Source organism: Leucopleurus acutus, assembly GCF_964270905.1.
Source record: "Leucopleurus acutus genome assembly, chromosome: 13".
Lineage (NCBI taxonomy): Eukaryota > Metazoa > Chordata > Mammalia > Artiodactyla > Delphinidae > Leucopleurus > Leucopleurus acutus.
This window is the reverse complement of record NC_139155.1, coordinates 42,523,490-42,542,833: the sequence shown is the minus strand read 5'-3', so window position 1 is coordinate 42,542,833 and position 19,344 is coordinate 42,523,490. Positions and strand designations below refer to the sequence as shown.

Genomic DNA, 19,344 nt, shown 5'->3' with positions numbered 1-19,344 from the left:
AGGGAGGTCCCAAACCTTACCTCACCCAACTACCACTAAAATGATGTCTTTAAAAGAGAAATCTGACCATACGAGATTTTTAGTGGATTTCCATACTCTTCAGCAGATTCCAAACCCCTTAAAATGATTCATTACCTGACATTTAGTTCCCTACCTTCAATATCTGTCCCTGCCTGCCTGCCACACAAAAACACATGTGTACGAATTTATGCACGTGGGTGCGTGCACACACACACATATACACAAACACAAGTTAGGTAAAGCACTTGCTCTGAGCTCCAGCTACACAGTCAAAAGTACAGCTCTGTGAACTCACCACACTCTTACCTGTGCCCTAAGATAATTTCAGTTTTAATGTTAGATCTACTATTAACGATTATTATTATTGGACTAACATGTTAATAAGCATATTTGAGTGTTCACTAAAGGCCACTTAAACTGAAGTCAAATTAAATTCCAAAAGATGACATAAGAAAAATCCTGAATCAAAATATAGAAAATCAGGTTTCAAATGCCAGCTGTGCTAGCTGTGGGAATTAGGTTAGCTATTTTGCCTCTCTGAATCCTAAATTCTTTATTTCTTCCTTGGAAGCACACAATAATTGTTTAGAAAAAGAAGAATTCAAGAGAGGATGTATAAATATTCCACCTCCTTAGTGATCAGAGAAATGGAGTTTGAAACAATATTGAGAATATATTTTTTCATTTACTGTATTGCAATAGATTTTTTTTAAAACAATAGTAGTACTTAATGTTAGCATAAGTGCATCGCAAAACAAGCTCATGAACTGCTCAGCTTCAATAAGTGGTATATTTCTGGAAAGCAGTTTTAGAGAGGGGTTAGAAATTTTAAAATATTATAGCCAATCTACTTCTATAAATCTACTTAAAAATTTTAAACAGCAATGATGCTAAGATTTCTGAACATAATATATGTACTTACAGTAAGTCATAAAAATAAAAACCTGAATATAAAAATTAGAGTAATCCTGGCAAAAATCAAGGTTCACTAATATAACAGACTTTTGTACAGATATTTAAATGATGTATTTGAAATTTGTATAACAATGTGACAAAAAATTCAATTATGGGAATAAAATCAGAACACACGTTCATCAAGAATGAAAAAATCAGTAATATATTAACAGTGTCACCTCTATCTATTGACATGATGTTAGGTTTTCAATCTGTTTTTGAACATTTTACACTTTCTTTTCTACACTAAATATGCATTATAATCAAAGGGATAAAAAGATCATACAAGATACTTTTGCTCTGAATGCCCTGGAAATTTGATAAAATGGAGCTTGAATATCATGGTTTGGGAAATGAAAAAAAAAGTCTGGGCATATCCAAGGACACAAATTGCAAAATAGAACCGCTTTCAAAAATATGAGGATGCAAATGATTAACTCAACTTTATCCTAGGACTCAAAGATTTTCCACAAATGGTTTCCAGAAGAAAATGGACAACACACAGTAAAGATAGCCAAGAGTACAGGGAAAAGAGACAGCAAAAGCATCAGCTAGAAGAATTATATACAGAAGTAGATTACAAAGACTACAGGTATTTACATTATTGGATACAGATTATAAAATATTCATACTATGTTTAAGCAGTAAAATATAAGCTTTAAGTATTTGCATCAAACAGGGAGTCATAAAATGACTTAGAAGATTTGGAAGAAAAACAAATGAAATTTGGAAATGAGTAATTATTTTTGCATCTATCTGTCTATTTTCTTTCTCTCTCTCTCTCTCTCTATCTATCTATCCATCCATCCACCCTAGTAAGAGACTTGAAAAAACAAGATGAATGGCTGATTATATGCTCACATATTGCCTCTGTCCTTTGTTTTCTCTTCCTTTGGAACATCACGTAGGTAAGTGGCAGATGTGACTCTTGCCTGCACATATCTTAATCTCTCCTTCATGTTACAAACTTTTCACTAATTCTCTGTTCAGCACTGTGTAATCTGCTGCTAAAATCATCCATTTAATTTTTAGTTTCAAGTACAAATTGAGAAAAAAAAATAAGTGACATCTTAAGATGTTATCTGAACAAGCATAATGCATACTATGGAAATCCTCTACAACCAGGGTTGCTACATTCCCGTTGCCTGTGATAGACTGTACTAGTGTTCCCAATTGTTCATTATCTCTCTTTTTAACAGGATTAGACTTCCCACCCAGTTGACATTGGGCCTGGACATATGACTTGCTTTGTTCAGTGGAGTGTGAGCAGGAGTAACATTTATCATCCTGTGGAAGCTACAGAGCCACTGAGTTATCTCACTAATGCACTTGTGCTACCAGAGCAACATGCCCTAGAAGGATCCCATCCTTCACCCTGCATCTGAGAAGTAGAAATTACATGAATCACACACACAGCAGACACAGCGAAGCTGCAGTACCAAGTAGAAATAAACCTTTATACCACTAAGACTTGGCAGGTACTCGTTGGTGCTGGATAATGTAATAAAATGTAACTCTCACACTCTTCCTTTTCTCCAGAGCTGTCTCGTCATTAGCTTACCCACTCTTCAGATTTTTCTTCGCCTCTGGTTCTCTTTCTTAATAAAATAAAGTTTACAACTACAATTTTAGGTTATCCTTTAGAAAATAATGTTCCTTTTGCTTTCTTTAAAAAAGTGTATTTAACATACAGATAAATTTTACAAATGGTTTCATTCTATCATCCAAAGATAAAATAAGCACTAAGAAATCTTACCAAACTTCCTACACAATTGTCCAGTATCATCATCACCTCTCTCCATTCTTTCCTCTTTCCCTCCTTTCAATAATTAATGATGGATAGCATAGTACATGTCAGGAACTATGCTTGATGATGAGAATTCAATGATGAAGAAAATATGATCATGGCTTATGTCTGCCCTCATGGATCTTCCCATTTGTTGAGGAAGATGGACACCAGTCAAATATTTACAGACACAAAGCTGCAAATATGACAAGCGATATGAAGGGAAAAATGTATGCCATATACACACATAATAGAGGAATTGGATATAACTAGACAGTCAATGAAAGCTACCCAGAACTGACTTCTCAGCTGTAATCTTAAAGATAAGTAGTAATTAACTAGGTAGAAGGTGGAGGAAAAACATTTATTGAAAAGGAATTAGCATAAAAACACCTTAAGGGCTGGGAAAAAAACGTGACAAATAGGAGAAATTGAAGTAAAGCCGTTGTATTTGAACCAAATAATAAGGCTGAACCAGGTGTGACAGGAGACTGCAGAGCCAGGCATTCCTGCCTACTCAGGAACCTTGTGGGGTTCGTTAAAGAGGGGCTTTTGTTCCCTCACCCCTGCTAAAATTAATGAAAGTATGAAGGGAAACGGATAATACTTGTGTTAAAAAAATTAAAAGAAAAAAGAACACACCTACCACAATGTAGATAATGGATTAGAAAGGGAGCAGTTATTGCAAGTAAACCAGCTTTGGAAGGCAGCTATGCTCACCACTACACCACCAACACTGCACAAAACCAGCTTTGGAAATCACCAGTTCACAAGTTCATGCAAGACATGATAATAGCTTGTACCAGAGTGCTGGTGCAGTATTGAAACAGATAAATTAAAAAATTGTTTAGTATGTGGAACATTTCTTGTTAACATGTTGAATATGAGGGTTGAAACAGAAAGGGGAATCAAGAAAACTCATAAGTTTATGAGCTAAGAAATCTAGTTTAGTAGTTTCAAGGAAGAATTGAGTACTGACTGAAGGAGATCACGAGCTTGATTAGACACATTTTAAAGTATCTTTAAGTATAAGAGAATATGTTCAAGGGAAGTGATATGAATTCCTTTTCATTATTTTGATTTTTCTAAATGGATTCAGAATGATAAAAGAGCAACATTTGGGATAGAAATAAAACTTAAGCTAATTATAAAGACAAACACAAACACCATCATACCACCCCAGGAACACAAAATGAAGTGATTTATTATATTTAACATATTAGATATGCTATATAAGAATGAAAATCATATTTGCAATATTACCTGTCACTGATATAACCTAGTATAGTTTCAATATCGATCTCAAGTCTTCTATTTTCTTCCATCAATTGAGAATATGCTTTTGAGACATCTGAAGAATCTTTTGCGATATTAGAAAGCTCAATATCCCATGTTCTTTTCTTTAAAAAAAGCATCATTTATACATGTTTAAGTAAAAATGATTTAAAATAAAAATTACTAAAAGTAATTTCATTATTACACATTGTTTTTTCTTTTTGAGTGAAAAAGAAAAAGAAAAAAATGTGTAATAATGAAATTACTTTTAGTTTTATGAGTTAATACTTGGGAATAGAGAATGGAGCTCTAGTGGGAAATAGGGAAATATCAACTTACTGTGGCATAAAAATTATTAAGTGTTTCCAAATATTCATTTTCATAATTTTTTTTCTTCCAGACTAGTTGATCATAAACTCTTTTCAAATCTTCTAGCTAAGGAAAAAATACATACACACACACACAGTAAACTACGGAGCTTTCCACTCTTCTGTAAAGTAAGAAATTATCTTTCAAATTATGCAACTATAACATAATATTGATTAAAATATTATAAAATAACACCATAGGCTGTTTTCACTTATGAAAATTGATGCAAGAGTCTGAATAAAATATAGCAAAAATCAAGTCTAACAGTATACAAATGCATAATCATGATAAAATAGAATGTATTTTAGTTATAAGAATTGATAAAAATTCAAAAATTTAAATCTTTGCTCTCACCAGCAAATTAAAAAAGAAAATAACATAAATATGGCCAACACTCCACAAAAAAGCCATTTGATAAATTCACTATCTAGTTTCCATAATTTTTAAACTAGCACAAGGAAAACACACCCAAATATAATATAAAGAATGAACATAAAATATCAAAATAAATCATAAAATACTGAACCCATGTCCACTGAACTCAAAACATGAAACCAGATTATCTTTCATCACCATTGTTATTAATCCTGTTTTGTGAAATTTAGCTAAATGCAAGTAGATAATGAAACTAAATTTTACTAGTATAATATTGAATATGAAAATATAATGTCTTCAATTTTAGATGATATGACTGAATACCCAGGAAGACAGAAGATTCTATTTAAAACTACAATAAATGATTTTTGGAAAAAAGTCATAAGGAAATTAATAGCTTTTATCTATAAGAGTAATAATCTGTTAAATATATTGTGACAATATTTAAAAGCTTTTGTCAAAAATATAAAGTATCTGGAAATAAATTCAACACAAAAGGGAGGACCTATAATACAGCAAACAAAATTCTTATTTAAAAGCTTAAATCAAGAAAAAATGATATTTCATAGAAAGGTTTAATAGGATATACTGTCAGTTACCTCAAAATTAATATAAGACATGATAAAAAGGAGTATTCTCTTTGAAACATCATGAAATGAAATTCATATGGAAGAAAAGGTATGTGAGACTAGCCAAGAGGTATGTGAAAAATAAGAATAATGTTGGAAACTCGCTACCAGATATTAAAACATCTTATAATACAATGGTATTAAGGAATATTTATTTTTGGCATTACAATAAAGAACAGAAGGAAAAACAAGAGCCCAGAAATAGATCTAATGGTATTTGAATTCAGTGAGAGACAAATCATTTACTTTAATTAATGGATTGGAAGAATGTAGAACCTCTGTTTAAAAAGAAAAACAAAGTTATCTTTCTACTTCACATCTAACACATTATAACAAAAATAAATTTCAGATTAATAAAAACCTAAATGCAAACACAAAACAGTACAAATTATTAATCAATATGAGTTTATTTGTATAATCTTGGGCTGAAGGATAATGTCACCTTGTCAAGTAAACCAAGATTTGTTGACATGTCTGATGGCATATTTTACAAAAGTTGTGTGGAAAAACATACCATAAACAAGAATGAAGGAAAATAAGACTGAGAAAAACGTAAAATAAAACCCCAATTTTCTGACATATAGTCCTTATGAAGGGTATCAGTAGACATGGTGCATTAAGAATATCTGAAAACTCTTCTCCATAAAGGTAATGAGAAAACTGGCCAAAAAAAGAGTCAAAATCAGCGTTTTTCAGAACTTTGGAAATTAAGTGAAGGTTTCCAGCAAATAGGGAGCACCTATTCAAGATCAGTCTAATCTGAGTAAGAGGTATGAGCTTTGTGGTGTTTTAACTTGTCCTACTCCAGGTCCATGATAGCCTTGAACAGCACACGTTTGTGGAGAAACCCATCAGTTGGGCAGCCACCAGAGGGAGCAAAACTGATCTGGAATGCTTTCAAAGCCTCATTATCACAGAACTGTCATTATTTGACCTGTCTGGTGGTTTTTTGCATGACTCCATCTGCGAGGACATCTGTACTTTCTTGATACAGAGCTCTCCCAGTACAAAACATCTCACGAGGAAATTTTCTCCCAAGCCATGATTGTCAAAATTTTAAGTAGCACAGGCAATTGATTAACTTTGTGGCCACCTGAGACAGTAGACAATGATTGGGACAAACGGTAAACTAACCGTTAGGCTATAAAACAAGTCACATTAGACTTTAAAAGATTAAAATTATATAAAGTATCTTCCCTAACCACACAGGAATGAAATTAGAAATCAGTAACAGAATCAAATTTGGAAATACAAAAACATGTGGAAATTAAACAATATACTCCTATATAACCAACAGGTCAAAGAAGAAATCTCAAGAATTAGAAAATACTTTGAGATGAATGAGAATTAAAGAACAACATAGTAAAACTTTTTGGATAAAGTTAGAGCAACACATGTATACCTGTTAACACCTGTAATAAAGAAGATCTCAAGCCAATAATCTAATTTTACATCTAAAGGAAACAAAAAGTAGAGCAAACAAAACCCAAAGCAAGTAGAAGAAAGAAAACAATAAAGTTTAGAGTGGTAACAAATGAGTCCTAGTATACAAAAAAATAAACAACAACAAAAACCTAATAAAACCAAAAGACAGTAATTTGAAAAAGTCAAGAAATTTAAGAAAACTAGATACACTAAGAAAAAAAAGGGTCAAATTACTAAAATCAGAAATTAAAGAGGGGACATTACTATTAACCTCACAAAAATAAGAATGATTATAACGGAATACTATAAATCATTTGATGCCGACAAATTAGATAAACAAGATGAAATGGACAAATTACTAAAATGACATGAATTACCAAAACTGACTAAGAAAAAATAGAAAACCCGAATACATATATAACAGGTAAAGAGATTCATAATCAAAATCTTCCCACACAAAAAAAGGCCAGGAGTAGATTGCTTCACTGGTGAATTCTACTAAATATTAAAAGATGAATTAACAAGAGTTCTTCAAAAATTCTTAAAAATTAGGAAAGAAGTATTCTATGAGGCTATATTACCCAATACCAAATTCTGCCCAAGACATCACAAGAAATAAAACTATAGACCAATATCACTTGTGAATATAAACACAAACATCCTCCACAAAATAGCAGCAAACAATCCAGTAATATATGAGGGATTATACACCACAACCAAGTAGGATTCATGTTGGGAATGCAAGATTGTTTCAATATGCAAAAATCACTTAATGTAATATACTGTATTCATATAATACAGAATCAAATTCACCTGATCCTCTCAATGGATATAGAAAAGTTATTTTACATAATTCCACACCCTTTCATGATGAAACCGCTTAACAACAACAACACAAAAAACCCTACAAAATTTCCTCAGCCTGATATAAAAGTGTATGAAAAACAAACATTATACTTAATGATGAAAAATGAATGCTATCATCTGAGATCAGGATGTTTGCTCTTATCATTTTTAACATTGTACTTGAGGTTCTAGCCAGAGTATTTACGCAACAAAAATAAATAATCTGGTTTCCATATTGGGAGGATAGAAATAAAAGCATTTGTATTTGCAGATTTTCAGATCTTATACATAGAAAATCCTAATGAATCTACAAAAAAAACCCCTACTAGAGTCTAGTATAAGTTTAGCAACTTGCAGGGTATAACACAGAAAAAGTAGTTTTATTTCCATACAATAGCAATTAACAATCCAAAAATGAAATTAAGAACAAAAGTTCATTTACAGTAGCATCAAAATTAATAAAATTATTAGGAATAAATTTTACTAAAAAGTGCAAAATTTATATACTGAAAACTATAACACATAGTTGAAAAGAGTTGAAGAGGCTTAAATAAACGGAAAGACACCTTTGTTCATGGATTAGAAGACGATAATACTCCTTTAATTGATCTACTGATTCCATGCAATCCCCTTTCAAAATGCTAGTTTACTTCTTTTCAGAAATTGACAAGCATATCCTAAAATACATTTGAAAACCCAAAGGTCCCAGGATAGCAAAAACAATCTTTGAAAGAAGAAAACTGAAGGGCTCACACTTTTGGATTTTAAAACATCCTACAAAGGTACAGTGGTCAAAACATGGTAGTACTGGCACAAGGAAAGACATACAAATCAATGGAATAGAATTCAGAGTCCCTAAATAAATCAATGACTGACTGAATTCAACAAAGGTGTCTAGATAATGCAATGGGGAAAAAATAGTGTTTTAAAAAAGTGCTGTTGGGAATACTGGATACCCTCATGCAAAGAACGAGTTTGGACCCCCTACTTCATACAAAAATTACTAAAATTGGATCAAAGACCTAAATGTAAGAATTAAAATGATAAAAATATCAGAAGAAAAGATAGACATAAATCCTGTGACTTTGGTTCAGGCAACAGTTTCTTAGATATGACACTTAAAGCATGGGTAACCAAAGATAAAATAGACAAATAAGACTTCATCAAAGTTAAAAACTTTTGGGCTTCAAGAATTATCAAAAGTGAAAAGACACTTTACAGAGTAGGAGAAAATATTTTCAAACTACCTATCTGATGAGAGTCCAATATCCAGGCTACATAAAGAATACTTACAACTCAATAATGAAATGTCAACTGAATTTAAAATGGTCAAAATATGTGAAAAGACATTTCTCCAAAGGAGCTAAACAAATGGAAAACAAGCACATGAAAATTTTTTCTATATCATTAGTGATTAGGGAAATGCAAATCGAAACCACAAGATACCACTTCACACCCAATAGGATGGTTTTAATAATAAAGATAGACAATACCAATTATTGCTGAGGATACGAAGAAATTAGAACCCTCATAGATTTCTGGTGGGAATATAAAATGTGGCAGTCACTTTGAAAATAGTTGGCAGTTCCTTAAAATGTTAAACATACAATTATATTGTATGTTTAGTATAGTATAGTATGTATAGTATACATGTATAGTATGTATAGTATAGTATGTATAGTCCCAGGAATTCCACTTCTAGGTATATAACCAAGAGAAATGACAACATGTATGCAAAAACTTGTACATCAATGTTAATAGCAGCATTATTCATAATAGCCAAGAGGTAGAAACAGCCGAAACACCCTTCAACTGATGAATGGATAAACAAAATGTGATATATACATACAATGGAATACTATTCAGACATAAAAAAGGAATGAAGTACTGATAGATTCTAGAACATGGCTATGAAATGCCCAGAAGCAGCAAATCCATAGAGACAGAAAGTAAATTTGTTGGTTGCTAAGGACTGAGGGGAGGAAGGAATTGAGAATGACTGCTAATGGGTATAGGGTCCCTTTTGGGCATAATTAAAATGTTCTAAAATTACATAGTGGTTACAGTTCCATAAACTTGTAATATACTAAAAACCACTGAATTATACAATTAAAATACAAGGCCAATATTTCTAAGAGGCAACAAAATCCTGAAATTAATGACAAAGCAAATAATTCAAAAGAACATTGTTTTCCAAACCATTTCTGAATCCTCTTTATTATTTTATTCACATTTACATACTATACCACCTGTACTATTATACATTTAACAATTTTCTTAAGTCAACTAACTTATTTAAAAAAGAAACTATTGTTATTGTAAGTTAAAATCCAATATTATATACCATAAAGAGTAACTTTAAAAATGAAATTAAAAACGATTTCATGAAATAAACAGCTAATATAAAAATTTAAAAAGTAGTATTAAATGTATTCAATTTACCAAAAGAAATACTAAATATAATTTTTAGAAGAATTACTATCCATAATTAAAGGAATATTTGGGCTGATGCTATAACTTTAAGATGAGAAGTTCAATAAATTATAAGATGATTTACCTGTATATAAATTAACAAGGTAATTGAACATTAGACTTAATTTCTAAACCAAATGAAAATAGACTTTTCATAAATGTTTGTTTCAAGAAGTCTTTGAAATATTTTCCAAAAATTTTCTTCATAAACTACCAAATTACTTAGCGAAGTGATATTCAAGCTTTCGTACCCACTCATTACTATTGCTTAGTAAATAATCATGAAAAAGCTATTAATCAAGCTTTTTAGATACTGCAACATATTTTGAATGCATTTCTCAGATAAAGTTGTAACCAAGTCATTAAGAAAATGAGACACATCTAACTTGGCATGATTAAAGGGTGTATTCTATGGCTTCAGTTTTGTTGGATTTATTTTTTTCCCCTAATGTGCAATACTTATTTTAAATTTATATTAGGACATTTTAGGTTTTTGAATGAGAAAACATCTTTGTGGTATATCCTAATCTTTGATGCAGTTCTCAATCATAAAAGTCATGTAGAAACATGAATTTTTTACCCAAGAAGACTTGAAGTTCTAATTGAATTAATAGGGAGTGAGAAGTTTTCAGAAAAGCCCATATTAAAGATTAATGGCTGATCACCCATTTACAAATCTGAGAGCACGTAAGTGTATTTGGTGGTTTGAACTAATTCAGTGAATAATTTTAACAACTTCATGAAGTACTTCCCCTTAATCAACACCTTAAACCCTAATCTCTCTTGTAGATTATTAACATATTAAATTAACACACATCTAGTTGTTCAGATGAGATAACTGAGTATCTAAAAGGTGTAAAGTGAAGGTCACAACCAGAATGTGGAGGAGAAATCTGAGTCCAACACTCTATGATAGATTAAAACATTAAATGTTGCTTTAAATGAATTGCTTTAAATGAATTGCTTTAAAAATTCTCTACCTCATAAGTCATCGTAGAAATGCAAATTTAAAACCACAGTAGGACAAATTCAACAAAAGCACAATAGTTAAAAATAAATAAAAGATAATATTAGATGATGCTATTAATCTGAGGCTGGAATTCTCATACATGGAGGTCTGAGTAGAAAAATGTATAACAATTTTGGGAAAAAATTTGGCATGATCTGTGAAAACTGAACATATGCATATTTGGACAAGTAATTCCCAACATAAATGAATACATAATTTTAATGAGTATTTTGACGGTCTTGGTCTGAAAAACTGGAAGGACTGAATTGTCATAAACTCAAATGCGGAAGGCTGCAGGTATAATGCAATTGGATATCAAGTTTAATTTTCGAAAAGTTAAGCTTGAGAAACCCACTAGACATCTAAATGGAGACTGGGTTGGCAGTTACATATACAAAGCTTATAATAAGAGGATAAACCCTTGGATTCTCAAATGTCTGGAGTGTGGAGAGAGAACGAGAAACCAGTAAAGGAAACTGAGAACAAGAATCCAGAAAAGTATAAAGAAACAAGAATAGTATGTGTTCTTAGAGCCAAGAGAAAAAAGTTTCCAGAGATAAGGGTATAACCAACTTGGTTAACTGCTACATGTAAGTTAAAGAAGATAAGAACAAAGAAACAATGATTAGATTTAGCAATGTGGAAATCACTGTTGACCTAAATCAGAGGTATTTTGGTTGAATGATGAGACAAAAAAGAAAACTGGAATGTGTTTAAGAAAGGATGGGATATTATGACCAAATGAGATTTATTCTAATAATTCAAGGTTCAACATTAGGAAATCCATCAATATAATTCACTGTATTTATAGAGAAGATATTACATGAACATATCCCCAAACGCAGAAAAGGCTTGACAAAAATTAACATCCATTCCTGATTTTAAAAATAGTCAAATTGAAACTGATAAATACTTTTTAACATAATAAAATGCATATTGAATCTTAAAGCTGGCCTCTTACTTAAGGGAAAAAACTAGCAGCAATCCCATTAAGAGAAGGACATAAAAAGGATGCCCATGATCTTTACTATCATTTAACACTGTACTTCATGTACTGACCAATGTAAACAAAAGACAAAAAATTAAAAGGCATAAAAAATAATGAAGGAATAACCATATCTTTCTTTGAAGATAAAATAATATCTTCCCTGGAAGATTCCAAGATAAACAATGACAAAACTACCATAAATAAATTTTAAATCAGTAAATTATTAAAATATGATACACGTATATATATATATTTTCCATTAGATGGTAGAGCAGGTCTATCTAAAATCTTTTTAGATAATCACTTCCTTATTTTGACTATACTGAGGTGGTTGGGAGGACAACATCCTTAAGTTTCCTTCTAATTTAAGGGATATGTGAATCACACCCTTCTAAAAGGAACTTAAATTAAAAGTAATTGAATATGTGTCTTTTGGTTGGTGCATTTAATCCATTTACATTTAAGGTAATTTTAGATATGTATGTTCCTCTTACCATTTTCTTAATTGTTTTGGGTTTGGTCTTGTAGATCTTTTTCTTTTCTTGTGTTTCCCACATAGAGAAGTTCCTTTAGCATTTGTTGTAAAACTGGTTTGGTGGTGTTGAATTCTCTTAACTTTGGCTTTTCTGTAAAGTTTTTGATTTCTCTGTTGAATCTGAATGAGATCCTTGCTGGGTAGATTAATCCTGGTTATAGGTTTTTCCCTTTCATCACTTTAAATATATCCTACCACTCCCTTCTGGCCTGCAGAGTTTCTGCTGAAAAATCAGCTGATAACCTTATGCGGATTCCCTTGTATGTTATTTTTTGCTTTTCCCTTGCTGCTTTTAATATTTTTTCTTTGAATTTAATTTTTGTTACTTTGATAAATATGTATCTTGGTGTGTTTCTCCTGGGGTTTATCCTATATCGGATTCTCTGTGCTTCCTGGACTTGGGTGGCTATTTCCTTTCCCATGTTAGGGAAGTTTTCAACTACACTCTCTTCAAAATTTTCTCAGACCCTTTCTCTTTCTCTTCTTCTACTGGGACCACTATAATTTGAATGTTGGTGTGTTTAGTGTTGTCCCAGAGGTCTCTGAGACTGTCTTCAATTTTTTTCATTATTTTTTCTTTATTTTGCTCCTTGGCAGTTATTTCCACCATTCTATATTCCAGCTCACTTATTCATTGTTCTGCCTCAGTTACTCTGCTATTGATTCCTTCTAGTGTATTTTTCATTTCAGTTATTGTGTTGTTCATCTCTGTTTCTTCGTTCTTTAGTTCTTCTAGGTCTTTGTTAAACATTTCTTGTATTTTCTTGATCCGTGTCTTCATTCTATTTCTGAGATTTTGGATCATCTTTACCATCATTACTCTGAATTCTTTTTTCAGGTCGGTTGCCTATTCCTCTTCATTTATTTGGTCTTGTAGGTTTTTACCTTGCTCCTTCGTCAGTAACATATTTTTTTGTCATCTCATTTTTTTTGATGGGTGGGACTCTGTTCCTATCTTACTGGTTGTTAGGCCTGAGGCACAGATTAGCTGAATGGATACAAAAACAAAATCCATATATATGCTGCCTAAAAGAGACCCACTTCAGACCTAGGGACACATACAGACTGAAAGTGAGGGGATGGAAAAAGATATTCCATGCAAATGGAAATCAAAAGAAATCTGGAGTAGCAATACTCATATCAGAAAAATAGACTTTGAAATAAAGACTGTTACAAGAGATAAGGAAGGACACTACATAATGATCAAGGGATTAATCCAAGAAGAAGATATAACAATTATAAATATTTATGAACCCAACATAGGAGCACTTCAATATAAAAGGCAAATGCTTATAGCCATAAAAGGGGAAATCAACAGTAACATAATAATAGTGGGGGACTTTAACACACCACTTACACCAATGGACAGATCATCCAGACAGAAAATAAATAAGAAAACAAGATTTAAATGACACAATAGAGTAGATAGATTTAATTGATGTTTATAGGACATTCCACCAGAAAATGGCAGAATACACTTTCTTCTCAAGTGCTCATGAAACATTCTTCAGGATAGATCACATCTTGGGTCACAAATCAAGCCTTTGAAAATTTAAGAAAATTGAAATCATATCAATCATCTTTTCCAACAACAATGCTATGAGACTGGGAATCAAATACAGGAAAAAAACTGTAAAAAACACAAACACATGGAGGCTAAACAGTGCACTGCTAAACAATCAAGAGATCACTGAAGAAATCAAAGAGGAAATTAAAAAAATGCATAGAAACAAATGAAAATGAAAATACAATGACACAAAACCTACGGGATGCAGCAAAAGCAGTTCTAAGAGGGAAGTTTATAGCAATACAATATCCCCTCAAGAAACGAGAAAAATCTCAAATAAACAATCTAAGCTTATGCCTAAAGCAACTAGGGAAAGAAGAACAAGAGGAACACAAAGTCAGTAGAAGGAAAGAAATCATAAAGATTAGAGCAGAAATAAATGAAATAAAAATAAAAAAACAATAACAAAGAACAATAAAAAACTAAAAGTTGGTTCTTTCAGAAGATAAAATTGATGACCCTTTAGCAAAACTCATCAAGAAAAAAAAGGGGGTTTCTCTGGTGGCGCAGTGGTTGAGAGTCTGCCTGCCGATGCAGGGGATACGGGTTCGTGCCTCGGTCGGGGAGGATCCCACGTGCCACGGAGCGGCTGTGCCCGTGAGCCATGGCCGCTGGGCCTGCGCGTCCGGAGCCTGTGCTCCTCAGCGGGAGAGGCCACAACAGTGAGAGGCCCGCGTACCGCAAAAAAAAAAAAAAAAAAAAAAAAAAAAAAAAAAAAAAAAAAAGAAAAAAAAGGAAAGGATTCAAATCAATAAAATTAGAATTGAAAAAGAAGAACTTATGACTGACACGGCAGAAATACAAAGGATCATAAAAGACTACTACAAGCAACTCTATGCCAATAAAATGGACAACCTAGAAGAAATGGACAAATTGTTGGAAAGATACAACTTTCCAATACTGAACCAGGAAGAATTAGAAAATATGAATAGATCAATCAAAGTAATGAAATTGAAACTGTAATTAAAAATCTTCCAACAAACAAAAGTCTAGGACCAGATGGCTCACAGGTGAATTCTATCAAACATTTAGAGAAAAGCTAACACCCATCATTTTCAAACTCTTCCAAAATATTGCAAAGGAAGGAACACTCCCAAACTCATTCTATGAGGCCACCAACACCCTAATACTAAAACCAGACAACAATACTACAAAAAAAGAAAATTACAGACCAACATCACTGATGAATATAGATGCAAAAATCCTCAACAAACTACTAGCAAACAGAATCCAATAACACATTAAAAGGATCATACACCATGATCAAGTGGGGTTTATCCCAGCAAAGCAAGGATCCTTCAGTATACACAAATCAATCAATGTGATCCACGATATTAACAAATAAAGAAATAAAAACCATATAATCATCACAATAAATGCAGAAAAAGCTTTTGATAAAATTAAACACCCATTTATGATAAAAACTCTCCACAAAGTGGACACAGAGGCAACCTACCTCAACATAATTAAGGTCATATAGGACAAACCCACAGCAAACATCAATCTCAGTGGTGAAAAACTGAAAGCATTTCCTCGAAGATCAGGAACAAGACAAGGATGTCCACTCTTGCCACTCTTATTCAACGTAGTTTTGGAAGTCTTACCCAGGTCAACCAGAGAAGAAAAAGAAATAAAAGGAATATGAATTGGAAAAGAAGAAATAAAGCTGTCACTGCTTGCAGAAGACATGATACTATACATAGAAAATCCTAAAGATGCCACCCGAAAACTACTAGAGCTAATCAATGAATGTGGTAAAGTTGCAGGATACAAAATTAATGCACAGAAATCTCTTGCATTCCTATACCCTAACAATGAAAGATCAGAAAGTGAAATTAAGGAAACAATCCTATCTACCATCACAACAAAAAGTATAAAATACCTAGGAATAAACCTACCTAAGTAGGAAAAGACCTGTACTCAGAAAACTATAAGACACTGATGAAAGAAATCAAAGATGACACAAACAGATGGAGAGATATACAATGTTCTTGGATTGGAAGAATCAATCTTGTGAAAATGACTAGACTATCCAAAGCAATCTACAGATTCAAAGCAATCCCTATCAAATTACCAGTGGTATTCTCACAGAATTAGAACAAAAAATATTACAATTTGTATGAAAACACAGAAGACTGCGACTAGCCAAAGCAATCTTGAAAAAGAAAAATGGAGCTGGAGGAATCATGCTCCCCAACTTCAGCCTATACTACAAAGCTACGGTAATCAAAACACTATGGTACTGGCACAAAAACAGCAATATAGATCAATGGAACAGGATAGAAAGCCCAGAGATAAACCCACGTACCTATGGTTACTTGATCTATGACAAAGGAGGCAAGAATATCCAATGGAGAAAAGACAACCTGTTCAATAAGTGGTGCTTGGAAAACTGGACAGCTACATTTAAAAGAATGAAATTAGAACACTCCCTAACACCACACACAAAAATAAACTCAAAATGGATTAGAGACCTAAATGTAAGACTGGACACTATAGCTCTTAGTGGAAAACATAGGAAGAACACTCTTTGAAATAAATGACAGCAAGATCTTTTTTGATCCACCTCCTACAGTAATGGAGATAAAAACAAAAATAAACAAATGGGACCTAATGAAACTTAAAAGTTTTTGCACAGCAAAGGAAACTACAAACAAGATGAAAAGATAACCCTCAGAATGGGAGAAAATATTTGCAAATGAAGCAACGGACAAAGTATTAACCTCCAAAATATACAAACAGCTCATGGAGCTCAATATCAAAAAACCAAACAACCCAATCAAAAAATGGGTGGAAGACCTAAACAGACATTTCTCCAAAGAAGACCTACAGATGGCCAAGTGGCACATGAAAAGCTGCTCAACATCACTAACTATCAGAGAAATGTAAATCAAAACCACAATGAGGTATCACCTCACACCAGTCAGAATGGCCATCATTACAAAATCTACACACAATAAATGCTGGAGAGGGTGTGAAGAAAAGGGAACCGTCTTGCACTGTTGGTGGGAATGTAAATTCATACAGCCACTGTAGAAAATAGTACAGAGGATTCTTAAAAAACTAAAAATAGAACTACTATGTGACCCAGCAATGCCACTGCTGGGCATATACCCTGAGAAAACCATAATTCAAAAGGACACATGCACCCCAATATTCATTGCAGCACTATTTACAATAGCCAGGACATAGAAACAACCTAAATGTCCAATGACAGATGAATAGATAAAGAGGATGTGGTACATATATACAATGGAATATTACTCAGCCATAAAGAGGAATGAAACTGGGTCATTTGTAGAGATGTGGATGGACCTAGAGACTGTCATACAGAGTGAAGTAAGTGAAAAAGAGAAAAACAAATACCATATATTAATGCATACATGTGGAATCCAGAAAAATGGTACAGATGAACCTATTTCCAGGGCAGGAATAGAGATGCAGATGTAGCGAATGGACATGTGGACACAGTGGGGGAAGGGGAGGGTGTGATGAATTGGGAGATTAGGACTGACATATATATACTACCAGGTGTAAAATAGATAGCTAGTGGGAACCTGTTATAAAGCACATGAAGCTCAGCTCAGTGCTCTGTGATGACCTAGATAGGTGGGATGCAGGGGGCAGGAGGGTGGTCCAAGAGGGAGGCAATATATGTATACATATAGCTGATTCTCTTCCCCATACAGCAGAAACTAACACAACATTGTCAAGCAATTATACTCTAATAGAAAAGTAATTGAATAATATTTTTAACTTATATCCAAAAATATTAACTAAAATTTTAGCAGTGACATAGACTATAGGCTTTTTTTCTAACATATACAAAACTAACACAACAATTAGAAAATAACTGAATTTATAAGATTGCAGCATTGTTATCCTTTAAAGAATACTATTGGAAGCAACCAATATTTACAATAGTTAATACACAGGAATTGTCTCTAAGAGCAGACAGTGGAGTACATGAAATCCATTGGACGATGAAGATAATGTTTACAAAATCACAATGGACTGTTTCATCTAAAAGTTAATCATAAGGCACCAAATGCATACAACAGTGATTTTAAGTCTGTGCTATTTATTGCAATGCCAGTAACTTTTCTTAGCTATTTCACTCGTCAATTATAACATTTCCAAAATCTATCTGTTTTATCATATAGATAATGTTTGATAAAGACAAAATCAAGGAATTTTCATTCCAAAGAATAAGTAACTTAAATCACAAATGATATCAAGGGGAAAACCCCTAGATTTAAAACAATGTAAACACCAAGAGTCATTATGTAGTTTTGGTTAATGTTTTAAGTGATGAATCAATGCCAATATCAACAACATTTGAAGTTAAGTAAAGAGTAAAATAGTATAACCCACATCTTAAATTGTTGCCATAACAAGCTCCAGTAGATAATACCTCTATAGGATTAATGATATGAAAGCCAAGAAATTTAATTAATGGAAATATTGTCTTTAAAAAAGTGAGCTGAGCAAAGGGCAAAGTTAAAAGTTTTCAGAATTTTGGAAAATGTGAAAATGCAGGCAAATTATTTAAGACTTATCAGAAATATAAGGCATATGATTTTTACTTGAACTTCTAATACTATACCACGATTCAACTTTCATTATTTTTCCATCACAATATTTTTTGTTAAAATTAGTAGTTATGTTAATATTTTAAAGTTTTAGAGACATTTATAACAGCTTTGTTTATAATACTTAAAAAATGAAAACATACTAAATGTCCAGTAACAAGGGACTAAGAGACTCTCAATGATTAAAATTATACTGTAAAATATAAAATGATTTTGCAATGTTTTTATATAAAGAGAAACATGTCATCATTACTGTATGCATATAATATCCTTTTAAAATATACTACAAGCCTATCTATATAAAACAAATATTAACAGTGACTATACTTAAATAGTGAGATCATAGATCAGTAATTTCTTCTACTCACATGAGTGTATTCTAAACTTTGAGGGATAAAATTAAGTATTTGTGCCATTCAAAAAGTGTCTAAAATAATTTTAGATAACAGTTTGTGTAATGAATCCCACCAATTTTATAAGGATCATAAGGAAGAAAATAGG

General features: G+C 32.3%; 1 protein-coding gene across 1 annotated transcript in view; it reads right to left on the bottom strand.

Moving 5' to 3' along the window:
- CCDC178 (coiled-coil domain containing 178) overlaps positions 1 to 19,344 on the bottom strand; it is a gene marked incomplete at both ends in the record, with an annotated part of 351,176 nt that overhangs the window by 250,601 nt on the left and 81,231 nt on the right. Inside the window, 2 exon segments of the mRNA XM_082853050.1 lie at positions 4,025 to 4,161; positions 4,409 to 4,471. Of these exon segments, the coding sequence (XP_082709176.1) occupies positions 4,025 to 4,161; positions 4,409 to 4,471 (200 nt within the window).